This window comes from Scyliorhinus torazame, chromosome 4 (assembly GCF_047496885.1).
Source record: "Scyliorhinus torazame isolate Kashiwa2021f chromosome 4, sScyTor2.1, whole genome shotgun sequence".
Taxonomy (NCBI): Eukaryota; Metazoa; Chordata; class Chondrichthyes; order Carcharhiniformes; family Scyliorhinidae; genus Scyliorhinus; species Scyliorhinus torazame.
In genome coordinates this window covers 119,064,399-119,078,493 of record NC_092710.1, presented here as the reverse complement: position 1 = coordinate 119,078,493, position 14,095 = coordinate 119,064,399, and the positions used below count along the sequence as shown (strand labels likewise).

At 47.9% G+C, this 14,095-nt stretch overlaps 1 protein-coding gene across 1 annotated transcript in view; it reads left to right on the top strand.

Moving 5' to 3' along the window:
* The window catches only part of LOC140411423 (potassium voltage-gated channel subfamily KQT member 5-like), a 160,645-nt gene that overhangs the window by 93,958 nt on the left and 52,592 nt on the right, over positions 1-14,095 (top strand). Inside the window, 1 exon segment of the mRNA XM_072500530.1 lies at positions 1,195-1,290. Within this exon segment, the coding sequence (XP_072356631.1) occupies positions 1,195-1,290 (96 nt within the window).

Here is a 14,095-nt window from a genome sequence, read left to right as displayed (position 1 = left end):
AATCTTAATTGATGTTTTTACCTCGTCGGCAATATGAAAACCCAGGAGGCCCTTGTGAAAATAAACATGATTTTATTGTAGTCATAGAAAACACGGACAATATGTCCTCGTCGGGATTACCAGAATCCCTGTCCGGGCCGGCTTTTACATAGTTTAGTAACGAGCCCCAGCTGGGTGGGCCTCCGCCCGTGGGCGGGAAAGCTTGTTATCCACAAATCCCACAGAGAGATCGATTAAGTATCCCCATGGGTCTTATGGGAGTTATTACAGCCCTATTGGTCTCTAGGGCTCTATTTCTTGCCTCTGTTACCCCTTTGTCTTGAAGAAAAATATTCTCATTCCTTCCTTCCACTTTACATTTCCAATTCATCCGGTTTAAGCTTACTTTTTGTTGTCATCCTTTACTTGCTTATATTCAATGTAATAGTTTTGGCTCAACCTTTTTCCCTTAACCAGGGATATCACTGAACAACACATCCTACTAAATTTTCTTTAGCTCCCCCATTGTTGAACTTGGCCTATTTGGCCTTGTGCTGATCCAATGGTGTCCTCCTTATTGCAAGATCCAAATCTGGGAAACTGGGGCGTTCAACACAGTGGGCAGCTTTTTATCATCATTCAGGTGCAAGGAATGTTTGGGCAGGAAGGAAACCCAAATTTAAATGTTTCAGCAAACCGTTGATGTGCATTAATGTAAGGATCAGTCCGAAGACCTCTTCAATTGCCTTCACTCACTCATTAGACTCCAATATGGGTTTTGACCAGATTCTGCAGAAACATGTTAATGGTGAGCATCAAATGTTCTTATAAGAGTCTATATAAAACTTCAATGAGACCTCAATGGGAGCACCAGGTGATGTAGTGAACTCCACACTACAGGGGGAATAGTGATGTTTTGGAGACGGTAGGACACAAACTCATTAGAATGCTGCCTGATATGAAGAAGTAATTTGCAAAGAGAGATGTAAGAAAAAACTGGGTAATTTTTAACCGGAACATTGCAAAGCAATATGACATTTGTGTTTAACTTGTGAGAGAACAGGACAGAGGAGGTAAATTCAGATTGCTTCCAGCGGCTGAAGTATCCAGAACAAGGGACTATAATTCAATAACCTCTCTTTCTAGAAATCTGTGTTGGATGTGTAGCCAGTTAGACTGGGTGTGACTGACATGTTTTCATGGCCTTTATCACAGGGCATTCTTGGCTCAGGGTTTGCCTTAAAAGTTCAAGAACAACACCGGCAGAAACACTTTGAGAAGAGAAGGAATCCAGCAGCCAGTCTCATTCAGGTAAGCCCCATCTTGACCTAATGTGCTGTGTTGAGTGTATAAGTCAGTCCCGTGTATCTGCCTAAAATCAGACAAGGGAGTGGCAAAGATCTTCTGCTGATTTTAAACAAAGTAAGTTGTGTTCCCTAAAGAAGTGAGGAGTTCTCTGATTAATAAGTTAGTTGTTAATTGTGACCTATTGTTACAACACCCTGGGTGAGTGTGCAGTCAATTCCAGCCCCAGAGCCCCAACATAAGTGAATTATCCAATAATTAATGTATTTTCCTGAGATCTTTGACCCTTGACTGCTCCAGTGAGTTAAACGCAACAGATTTGTAAGTAAAATATTTATTTTCATGTTTATTTATATCAAGAGAAGGATACACATGTATTGGCAAAGATAGAACAATGATTTGCTAATCTAATTATTCCCCAAACACTGTCCCATCCTCCACTCAGACACACACAAGACAGACAAATGAAGGGGGTAGGAAAGGATCAAAATAACAGGGATTAAACTGGAGATGAGAAATGGATCTTTGCTGATGAGGTAGATTTGCAGTTGTCGATCTTCCAAGGGCGCAAAATGTTGTAATCATCGGTTGGTTTGGATCTCAGAATGGTTGTCTTCAATTAGAACATGCAGGCTGTAGAATTCTCTCTGGGGAGTCATATTTAGTTGAATGACCTCCACCAAACTGGCTCTCGGACTCACTGAGATAATATTAGAATCCTTCACCTGAGCATTTCAAACAGGTTTTCAAACAACCCCCTAATCCTGTAGGTGGCGCTGGACTGAAAACTCCTGAAGATTGAACTGACTGCAGAGACAAAGGTCTTTGAACACAGTTATCAGTTGAGAGAATCAGATTCAGCTCCTCAGCCCATTAAGCAGAATTTTCTGAAAGGCTCTATAATACCAATCGAGAATAGAAGATATCCTGGAATTTAAGAAGTGGGGATTGGCTGCTTGCCAAGTCCATAAAAATGACATCATGGACTAGGCTACAGAGCATACTGAATCAAGGGGTCTGACTGGGCAGTCCAAATAGCGGCTTGCAGGGTGAGGGGGGGGGGGGGGGGTGTCAAATGTCTGTAATAAAAATAGGGTCCTCAATTCTGAGGCAACTACAGAGGCAGGAATTACAAAGGGAAAACAAGGATTGGAAAGAGGTTCCTTACACTATGATAACAGATGGGAAAAGGTTCAGGGGCAAAGGAAACATAATTGCCTGCTGCAACTCAGTGGGAAAGGATAGTGCACGGGATCTGGGGCTGGATTGACAACCCAAAGTAAATCTCACAGTTACTCACACAGAGACTCATTCTGCTGTTTACATGCAAAATTTGATGGATCTTGGCAACTGGGAGAGGTACAAAAAACAACAAACCAAATAGTAAGAGATAAAAAAAAGAAATATGAAAGGACACTTTGCAAGAATCTAAAAATCAATGCAAAGGTTTTTTTATGAAGGAAAGGGTGATCCAGAGCAATTTGGACTTCTTGAAAAGTTATTTAACGATGATAATCTAAATGAAAATAAGGGAACATGTTGAATCATTACTTTGCATCAATATTTAGAGTCGAGGAAAAGGGGTCAGCATGGCTGAAATCCAGAGGAAACTAGCATTGAATCAGGGCTCACCAAAATTAGTGTAGGCCAGCCAACAGAGTGACAATTGTCAGGACCAGATAGTTTCAATCTCCATCTCTTAATCATCCAGATCCTTTCAATTTGCAAACAGTCCCTTCAGATTGGAAAATTGTGCCTTCATCATCCCTTATTTTAGAATGGTGACGGAGAAAAAACAGGGAATATAGACTGATTAGCCCAACATCTGTTGTCAGGAAATTACTAGAGTCTATAATTAAGGATAGGGTGACTGAACACCTTCAAAATGTTCAGCTGGTCATAGAGATGGGTTCATAAAGGGGGAGGTTGTGGTGTAGTGGTGTTATTGCTGGACTAGTAATCCAGAGCCCTGGGATAATGCTCCATGAGATCTGGGTACAAATCCCACCACAGCAGATGGTGAAATTTGAATTAAATGAAAATACAATTAAAAGTCTAATGATGCCCATGAGACCATTGTCATAAAAACCCATCTGGTTCACTAATTTCCTTGAGGGAAGGAAATCTGTCGTCCTTCCCTGGTCTGGCCTACATGTGACTCCAGATCCAATGTGGTTGACCTTTTTTTCCAATTAAGGGGCAATTTAGGGTGGCCAATCCACCTAACCTGCACATCTTTGGGTTGTGGGGGTGAGACCCATGCAGACACGGGGAGAATGTGCAAACACCAGACAGACAGTGACCCATGGCCAGGATCAAACCCAGGTCCTCAGCACCGTAGGCAGCATGCTAACCACTGCGCCACCGTGCCATCCACAATATCTTATATCCCCTCATGGACGGGCAATAAATGCTAGCCCAGCCAGATATGTCCATATCCATGAATGGATAAAAAAGTAGGTCATGCTTGACAAACCTGATTTAATTTTTGAAGGGATGTCATTTATATACACTGGATAAAAGCAAATTACTGCGGATGCTGGAATCGGAAACGAAAGAGAAAATGCTGGAAAATCTCAGCAAGTCTGGCAGCATCTGTAGGGAGAGAAAATAGCGAACGTTTCGATTCCGATGACTCTTTGTCAAAGCTTTGACAAATAGTCATCGAACGCGAAACATTAGCTCTTTTCTCTCCCTAGAGATGCTGCCAGACTTGCTGAGATTTTCCAGCATTTTCTCTTTCGTTTCATTAATATACATCTTGATATTGTCCCTCATAAGGGACTGTTATCTCAAATCGAAGTTCATGGAATTGAAGATAAATTATTGACCTGGTTAGGAAATTGGCTGAGCAGGAGGAAGAATGGGAAGATACTCTAATTGGTAGGGATGTGACTAGTGGTGTCCCGCAAGGATCTGTGTTGAGGCCTCAATTATTCATCATTTTTTTAAGACTTTAGATATGAATAGAAAACTTTCTGAAAGGGGGGGGGGGGGAGGCTGAGAGTAGGGGGCTAAAATTGGGTGGGATGGCAGAGTGTGCTGTGTCCATCACCTTGTTGTTGACGTTGACATTTTACCAGTGCTGGGGAAGGTGGCGATGGACCCTATTGTCCTTAAGTTAATTGGAGCCCAAAGTGGCCACTTAAAGGTTTTTTCTCGGCACCAGTGGTTTTACCAGCAGAGGGGGCACTTTGTCACATGGGACCACCAGGTATACCCTGGCAGCTTTCTTGTGGGGTGGGGGAGGCTCTCCAGTTAGGTTACCCTGCCACCAATGATGAAAGACCATCCTCACAATTAAATATCCCCCTCACTGTGGCCTCTCAAATTTGCCCCAGCAAACCAGACCCCAGTTACCTCCATTCCAGGGGCTGCTCCATTGTGACCGGTCCTGCTGCAGTTTCCAGTCTTCCAAATGCCCAGCCGTGCTTGAGAGTGGTACTTCATCCCTTAAGAAGCCCAGACTGCACGCAGACAAGTGCCTGCTGCAAAAAATATGCAATCAGCGCTCCTTTGACCCGCTGAGGCATGGTTGCCCCAACTTTCTAGTCAATGGTGGAAGGAGCCACCACTGCCCCAAAACCCTCCTCAGCCTCAGGGTTCCATGATCAGGAATGTATCATGGGCCATTTCAGAAATAATCAAAAAGGCGATACAAAACCTTGGTTCAAAAACATCTGGTGTACTGTGAGCAGTTCTGACACCTGCTATAGCCTGCAAGGGTCATACGAGGTGGGAACTATTAACTTCTCCGTGAACATTGCAGAATAGGAGATCCCCCGTTAAGGAAGCAGGGGACCTCTTCACAATGTTTAGTTGTAGGGTATATAATGCCAGCCAGTTTGGCACCGGCAAGGCAGACCCAGTTGGGATTTACCATGTGATGTACATAATAATTATTGTAAATGAACTAAGTTTCTTTGAACTACTCGGTGTGGATTCCTTCATGGCTTTATAAAATACCACACCTTAGGAAGAATTAGACTGGCCTTAGAGGGGTTTACCAGAATGCATCTGGACACCAAACCAACGGTTATGTCACTTAAACTATTGTTGTATTTCCTGGAATTTAGAAGATTAAGGGGTGATTTGATCAAAGCTCAAGATATTAAGTGGAACAGATAGGATAGATGGAGAGAAACTATTTCCACTGGTTAGGGAATCTCGGACTGGGGGCATAGTCTAAAAATCAGTGCCAGATCCTTCAAGAATGAAATTAGAAACCATTCAACATGCAAAGAGTGGTGATGTTTGGAACTCTATTGGAAATGGCAATGTGCTAAAGTAATTGTAAATGTTAAAACTGAGATTAATAGATTTTTGTTAGCCGTGGGTATTTAGGAATACGGTGCAAAGCCTGTCTGTATACGGAGTTACATTGAATGACAGAACAATTTCTAGGGACTAAATGGTGTCATATTTTTTTCATGTTCCTATACAGTTACTCACACACTGAATTACAAACATTAATTTTATTCTCCCCACAAAGGCGGAGGCAAGGTGGAGACGAGGGGCGTGATTTACCATGCTCATTATGCCTCGCGAGATCTAATGAGATCTCGTGAGATGGTGTGATCTGGATCCCACCCACAATGGGCATTATCCAGATTTACATATTCAAGTAAGTCGTTAGCCTCACTTGAATATGCCTACGTCGGAGTTACCCAAGACATGGGATCGAACGGCTTCACCTAGGAGACTCCGGCGATCAATAAGGGGATCAGGGGTTATGGGGATGACAAAAATATCAGCCATGATGGAATCGCGGAGCAGACTCGATGGGCCGAGTGGCCTCATTCTGCTCGTATGTCTTATGGTGTTATGGCCGGGCGTCGTTTAGCACTGGTCTCTAAAACATGGACCAGGTGTACCGGCACTTGAGGTGGCCGGGAGTGGGGCAGAGTGGTACCCTGGCACCCCAAGACCACCTTGGCAGACTTCCGGGTGCGGCGGTGACCAGCTGAGTCGCACGTTTCGGCAGCTCCCGGTGTAACGGACTTTTGGGCTCTTGATAAGAGCCCCAACGGCAATTTTAACGGCTAAAAGTACTGTGCGGTGAACCAGAAGGGAATCCCCCCTGGATACGGATGGAAAAAGGAGAGGAAGGTGGCCGGATTGCGGTGGATCCTTTAGAGCAGCAGCAAGGAAGGCAAGCAAAAACCAAGATGGCGTCGGAAGGTGGCAGTTTAATATGGGGCCCTGAACAACACGAGTTTTTGAAACGCTGCGTGGAAGAACTCAAAAAGGAAATGAAGAAGGAGCTGTTGGCCCCGATATTACAGGCGATCGAAGGGCTAAAGGAGGAGCAAAAGACCCAGGAGCGGGAGCTTCGGGTCGTGATGGCAAAGGCTGCCGAGAATGAGGACGACATACAGGGCCTGGTGGTGATGACGGAGATGCACGAGGCACACCATAAACGATGTGTGGAAAGGCTGGAGGCGCTGGAGAACAACGCGAGGAGGAACAAACTAAGGATTCTTGGCCTTCCTGAAGGTGCGGAGGGAGCGGACGTCGGGGCATATGTGAGCACGATGCTGCACTCGTTAATGGGAGCGGAGGCCCCGGCGGGTCCGCTGGAGGTGGAGGGAGCATACCGAGTGATGGCGCGAGGACCGAGAGCAGGAGAAATTCCTAGAGCCATAATGGTGAGATTCCTCCGTTTTAAGGACAGATAGATGCTCCTTAGATGGGCAAAGAAAACTCGGAGCAGTAAGTGGGAGAACGCGGTGATCCGCGGATACCAAGACTGGAGTGTGGAGGTGGCGAGAAGGAGGGCGAGCTTTAATCGGGCCGAGGCGGTGCTTCACAAAAAGAAGATAAAATTTGGAATGCTGCAACCGGCAAGACTGTGGGTCACTTATCAAGGGAGGCACCACTACTTTGAGACGGCGGATGAGGCGTGGACTTTTATCGTGGAAGAAAAATTGGAATGAGCGGGTTATTAAAAAAAAGAACGTTTGAAACAAAGTAGTGGGGCGAGTATGGGGGGCGAAGAAGGGGGGAAAGAGGAGTTTTATGTTATTAATCCTGCGATGTGGTAACTTTTCTCTCTTCCACAGGAGGTGGTGGGGGGAGGAAAGGAGGTGGAAGAGATGGGGTGTTGGCCATTGGGGGCGGGGCCAAGGGGGAAGCGCGGGCTCGGTTCCCGCGCTATGATAATCATGGCGGGAATAGGGAAGCAGGAAGGAGGGGGCATCGCACGGTGCGAGCCGAGGTCACGGGGGGAAGCCAAGGTCGGCCAGAGTGTGCTGACTTCTGGGAGCAACATGGGGGGTGTAACTACGCTAGTGGGGGATCTAGCGGGGTGGGTCGGAGGGGGGAATTATTGGGCTGCTGCTGCTGGGGAGAGGGGGGAGCTGGTATGGGGTGGGATGGGCGGGGGGGGGCACCGCCTGGGGGGGACACAGCTGCGTGGGAACCGGGTGAGGAGCTGGAAAAAGGGGATGGCTAATCGACAAGGGGGGGGGTAAAAAGCCCCCCAACCTGGCTGATCACGTGGAACGTGAGAGGGCTGAACGGGCCGATAAAGAGGGCACGGGTACTCGCACACCTTAAGAAACTTAAGGCAGACGTGGTTATGTTACAGGAAACGCACTTGAAACTGATAGACCAGGTGAGACTACGCAAAGGTTGGGTGGGGCAGGTGTTCCATTCGGGGCTAGATGCGAAAAACAGGGGGGTGGCTATATTAGTGGGGAAGCGGGTAATGTTTGACGCAAAGACTATAGTGGCGGATAGCGGGGGCAGATACGTGATGGTGAGTGGCAAACTACAGGGGGAGACGGTGGTTTTGGTAAACGTATATGCCCCGAACTGGGATGATGCCAATTTTATGAGGCGTATGCTAGGACGCATCCCGGACCTAGAGGTGGGAAAGTTGGTAATGGGGGGAGATTTCAATACGGTGTTGGAACCAGGGCTGGACAGGTCGAGGTCCAGGACTGGAAGGAGGCCGGCAGCAGCCAAGGTGCTTAAAGATTTTATGGAGCAGATGGGAGGAGTAGACCCGTGGAGATTTAGCAGACCTAGGAGTAAGGAGTTTTTGTTTTTCTCCTATGTCCACAAAGTCTATTCGCGAATAGACTTTTTTGTTTTGGGAAGGGCGTTGATCCCGAAGGTGAGGGGAACGGAGTATACGGCTATAGCCATTTCGGATCACGCTCCACATTGGGTGGACTTAGAGATAGGGGAGGAAACTGAAGGGCGCCCACCCTGGAGAATGGACATGGGACTAATGGCAGATGAGGGTGTGTGTCTAAGGGTGAGGGGGTGCATTGAAAAGTGCTTGGAACTCAATGACAATGGGGAGGTCCAGGTGGGAGTGGTCTGGGAGGCGCTGAAGGCAGTGGTTAGAGGGGAGCTGATATCAATAAGGGCACATAAAGGAAAGCAGGAGAGCAGGGAACGGGAGCGGTTGCTGCAAGAACTTCTGAGGGTGGACAGGCAATATGCGGAGGCACCGGAGGAGGGACTGTACAGGGAAAGGCAAAGGCTACACGTAGAATTTGACTTGCTGACAACGGGTACTGCAGAGGCACAGTGGAGGAAGGCACAGGGTGTACAGTACGAATATTGGGAGAAGGCGAGCAGGTTGCTGGCCCACCAACTGAGGAAAAGGGGAGCAGCGAGGGAAATAGGGGGAGTGAGGGATGAGGAAGGAGAGATGGAGCGGGGAGCGGAGAGAGTGAATGGAGTGTTCAAGGCATTTTATAAAAAATTATACGAAGCTCAACCCCCGGATGGGAGGGAGAGAATGATGGGCTTTCTGGACCGGCTGGAATTTCCCAAGGTGGAGGAGCAGGAAAGGGTGGGACTGGGAGCACAGATTGAAATAGAGGAAGTAGTGAAAGGAATTAGGAGCATGCAGGCGGGGAAGGCTCCGGGACCGGATGGATTCCCAGTTGAATTTTACAGGAAATATGTGGACTTGCTCGCCCGCTGCAATGCGGGTCCTATAGACCTATTTCCCTCCTAAATGTAGACGCTAAGATTCTGGCCAAGGTAATGGCAGTGAGGATAGAGGATTGTGTCCCGAGGGTGGTCCATGAGGACCAAACTGGGTTTGTGAAGGGGAGACAGCTGAATACGAATATACGGAGGCTGCTAGGGGTAATGATGATGCCCCCACCAGAGGGGGAAGCGGAGATAGTGGTGGCGATGGATGCCGAGAAAGCATTTGATAGAGTGGAGTGGGATTATTTGTGGGAGGTGCTGAGGAGATTTGGTTTTGGAGATGAGTATGTTGGATGGGTGCAGCTGTTGTATAGGGCCCCAGTGGCGAGTGTGGTCACGAATGGACGTCTGCATACTTTCGGCTCCATAGAGGGACAAGGCAGGGATGCCCTCTGTCCCCATTACTGTTTGCACTGGCGATTGAGCCCCTGGCAATAGCATTGAGGGGTGCCAAGAAGTGGAGGGGAGTACTTAGAGGAGGAGAAGAACACCGGGTATCTCTGTATGCGGATGATTTGTTGTTATATGTAGCGGACCCGGCGGAGGGGATGCCAGAGATAATGCGGACACTTCGGGAGTTTGGAGAATTCTCAGGATATAAACTGAACATGGGGAAAAGTGAGTTGTTTGTGGTGCATCCAGGGGAGCAGAGCAGAGAAATAGAGGACTTTCCGCTGAGGAAGGTAACAAGGGACTTTCGTTACTTGGGGATCCAGATAGCCAAGAATTGGGGTACATTGCATAGGTTAAATTTAACGCGATTGGTGGAACAAATGGAGGAGGACTTCAAGAGATGGGACATGGTATCCCTGTCACTGGCAGGGAGGGTGCAGGCAGTTAAAATGGTAGTCCTCCCGAGATTCCTCTTTGTGTTTCAGTGCCTCCCGGTGGTGATCACGAAGGCTTTTTTCAAAAGGATCGAAAAGAGTATCATGAGTTTTGTGTGGGCCGGGAAGACCCCGAGAGTGAGGAAGGGATTCTTACAGCGTAGTAGGGATGGGGGGGGGGCTGGCACTACCGAGCCTAAGTGAGTACTACTGGGCCACCAATATCTCAATGGTGAGTAAGTGGATGGGGGAAGAGGAGGGAGCGGCGTGGAAGAGATTGGAGAGGGCGTCCTGTAGGGGGACTAGCCTACAAGCTATGGTGACGGCCCCATTGCCGTTCTCACCGAAGAAATACACCACAAGCCCGGTGGTGGTGGCGACTTTGAAAATTTGGGGACAGTGGAGACGGCATAGAGGAAAGACGGGAGCCTTGGTGGGGTCCCCGATAAGAAACAACCATAGGTTTGCCCCGGGGAGAATGGATGGGGGATTTGGAATATGGCAAAGAGCAGGAGTAACGCAACTGAAAGATCTGTTTGTGGATGGGAAGTTCGCAAGTCTGGGAGCGCTGACGGAGAAATATGGGTTGCCCCAAGGGAATGCATTCCGGTATATGCAACTGAGGGCTTTTGCGAGGCAGCAGGTGAGAGAATTCCCGCAGCTCCCGACGCATGAGGTGCAGGACAGAGTAATCTTAAAGACATGGGTGGGGGACGGTAAGGTGTCAGATATATATAGGGAAATGAGGGATGAGGGGGAGATTATGGTAGATGAGCTGAAAGGGAAATGGGAAGAAGAGCTGGGGGAGGAGATTGAGGAGGGGCTGTGGGCGGATGCCCTAAGTGGGGTAAACTCATCGTCCTCGTGTGCCAGGCTAAGCCTGATTCAATTTAAGGTGTTACACAGGGCGCATATGACTGGAGCACGGCTCAGTAAATTTTTTGGGGTAGAGGATAGGTGTGCGAGATGCTCGAGAAGCCCAGCGAATCACACCCACATGTTCTGGTCATGTTCGGCACTACAGGGGTTCTGGGTGGGGGTGACAAAGGTGCTTTCGAAAGTAGTGGGGATCCAGGTCGAACCAAGCTGGGGGTTGGCTATATTTGGGGTTGCACAAGAGCCGGGAGTGCAGGAGGCGAGAGAGGCCGATGTTTTGGCCTTTGCGTCCCTAGTAGCCCGGCGCAGGATACTGTTGATGTGGAAGGAAGCCAAGCCCCCGGGGGTGGAGACCTGGATAAATGACATGGCAGGGTTTATAAAGCTGGAACGGATTAAGTTTGTCCTAAGGGGATAGGCTCAAGGGTTCACCAGGCGGTGGCAACCGTTCGTCGAATACCTCACAGAAAGATAGAGGGAATGGAAAAGAAGAAGGCAGCAGCAGCAGCAGCCCAGGGGGGACGGGGGGGGGGGAGGAACCAGAAGGAGTCTCAGGGTTATTAATATATATGTATAATATGTATAGGTCGTTGCTATAAATAATTGTATATTGGATTGTTAAACCATATTTTTGGAGAGTGTTTATCTGAGACAAGGCAGTTGCCATTTAGTTTTAGTTTTCGTTTTTGTTATATATTATTTATTCTTTGTTTATAAAACAGGTCATTGTTATTTATACTGTTATATTATTGTGTAAAGGATACACAATGTACTGTGATGGTTGACCAAAAATTTTCAATAAAATATTCTTTAAAAAAAAAGACCACCTTGGCACTGCCAGCCCGGCACTCTGGTAGTACCACCTGAGCACTCTGGCAGCCCCACTGAGTGCCCCCCTGGCAGTGCCAAGGTACCCAGGTGGCATCTTGCTGAGGATCGGCCCCAGTGGTGCCCTGCCCTTATGAGGTGGATTCAAAGGTCTTGAGGACTCCCTAATTGGTAGGTTAGGGCATTGGGGGGATTCGGTGGTCACAGTGGTGGATCCAGAGAATTGGCACCCCGGTTTCTTCCTGCACTGGTGAGTTGAGCTTGTTAGTACAGGAAATGGTTCTTAAGTGTTGCCTCGGTGGGGCAGCTAGCACAGTGAAGCACCGGCTAAACGCACCTAAAACGGGACTCTGTTTTTGTTCCATTATATTGCGCCCTCGATCACTTTCGAAACTCCTCATGATTGAGTGCAGAACAGGAAGGTTCAAGGACAACTTCTTGTCTGGAAATCATTCAAGGCCTGATTGATATTCAACCAGTGGTGAGTGGTGGCCATGCCATGTGAACCCTGGTGGGCATGCCTGCAACTTGGTGGAGGGATTCACTCTACTTGGGCAGCCCATTCCAAAGGGAGATATCCCAGTGGAGGCATGGGCCTCCCCAGAATACTAACCCGCTGTCTCATGCGCCGTTATGGAAAAGAATCGAAAAGTCTATACAAAGCCCCGGTTCGACAACACCTGCAGTACTTTGAGCAGTTCTGACACCACACCTTAGGAAGAATTATATAGACCTTAGAGGTGTGTACTAGAATTCTATATGGACTCCAAGGATTGTATCACGACAGAAGACTACACATATGTCCCTCTCACTGGGACATTTTTGGCTGGCTCTGTGAAGCCAGTCTTACTTACTTCACTCCAGGCTTCAGTGATGATTCTGCAGCATGGACCCCCTGCAGTACCAGCAGTGGCCACTCCTCCTGAAGTCACTGCCGGTACTGGAGAGTGACCAGGCTTAGATTGGTTGGCAGCACTTGGAGGCGGGAAACCCCGCCCCACACCCCACTCCGATTACGGCGAAGACCCCGATACCAATCACAAAAGTTCCTGAACGGCAATAAATTGGGTGAGGGACCCAGAATGGCCAGGATAGGGTTGCCAGCTCACAAACTCGAGCATTAAATTCTGACCACTGTGTTACGCTGTTTTCATCATTTGAAATTTGGTATTCTTGTCTCTGTCCTGCTGAGTGTAGGATGAAAAGCTTCAACAGCATGTCTCTCTTTTCAACAAAATTATCTTAATGAATTAATCAATTTCCTTTTCTGGCCTGTGGTGGGCAGTTAATAGCAGTGTTCCAGAGAGAATCCATCCCATCCCTCACCAGGCGCACAGCTCATTCTTAAAACGTTAACCTTTCTCAATCATTCCTCTGTGAGTAGCCATCACTGTCGCAGTGAGCGGGAACAGAGGCTGCCAGGCATCAAGCTGGCATTCCAACATGGAGCACAAACAGCAGCTGCAATTCTTTGCCGAGATTTCATTTACAGGACGATGTACATGTGGAAGGAGAAAAGAGTAGGAGGTGTCAGTGAGGCTTATCACTCATACAGGGGAGGAGAGTGAGGGTTAAATTAAGAGGAATGATTGGATTAACTAGGCTTGTTTTCCCTTGAGCACGGAAGATTAATGGATGATCTAACTGAGGTGTTGAATGTGATTAAGGAATTGGGAGATTAGAGTGAAAGCAATTATTTCCTCTGGCAGGAGATTCCAGAACAAAGGGGCAGAATCTTTAGAGTTGAAGCCACTCAGGAGTTAAAGTATAGAACAGGCTTGAGGAGCTGAAAGGCCTCCTCGTTTTCCAAAGTTTCTGTGTTCTACCGTCGCCACATACCCGCTGAGATCAGCACAAGTCAGACAATTTTCCTTTGATTTACCGATGCACAGTTTGAGCCACGTCTTCATGTTGAGAGTCCCTACACCTACTATCGAGTAATGATCTACATCTGCACTCAGCTAGTGTAGCCTCAGGAAAGCTTTCATTAGGACAGTGGGCTGAATTTTATGCAGAGACGCTGACCCACCCCCCTCTCCCCACGACCTCTCCTGGACCAGCAGAGGCAGGAAGGTGATGAGCACAGCACCGCAGCCCCTCCCCCAAACTGCTGGTGGTGGAGGAGGGGTGGGAGGAGGGGGGCAGGGGTGTAAAATTCCACCCAATGTCTCTTTAAAAGGTACGCCTAATTTGGATCGCTTGCTCTTCATGAGAGGGATAAAACAGGACATTAGCAGAATCGGTGAAGAATATCTGTGCTCAGTATCATCGCGTGTTCTGGTATCGATCCTGTTTTTGTGCTTGTGTTGAGTGTGTATTTGTAC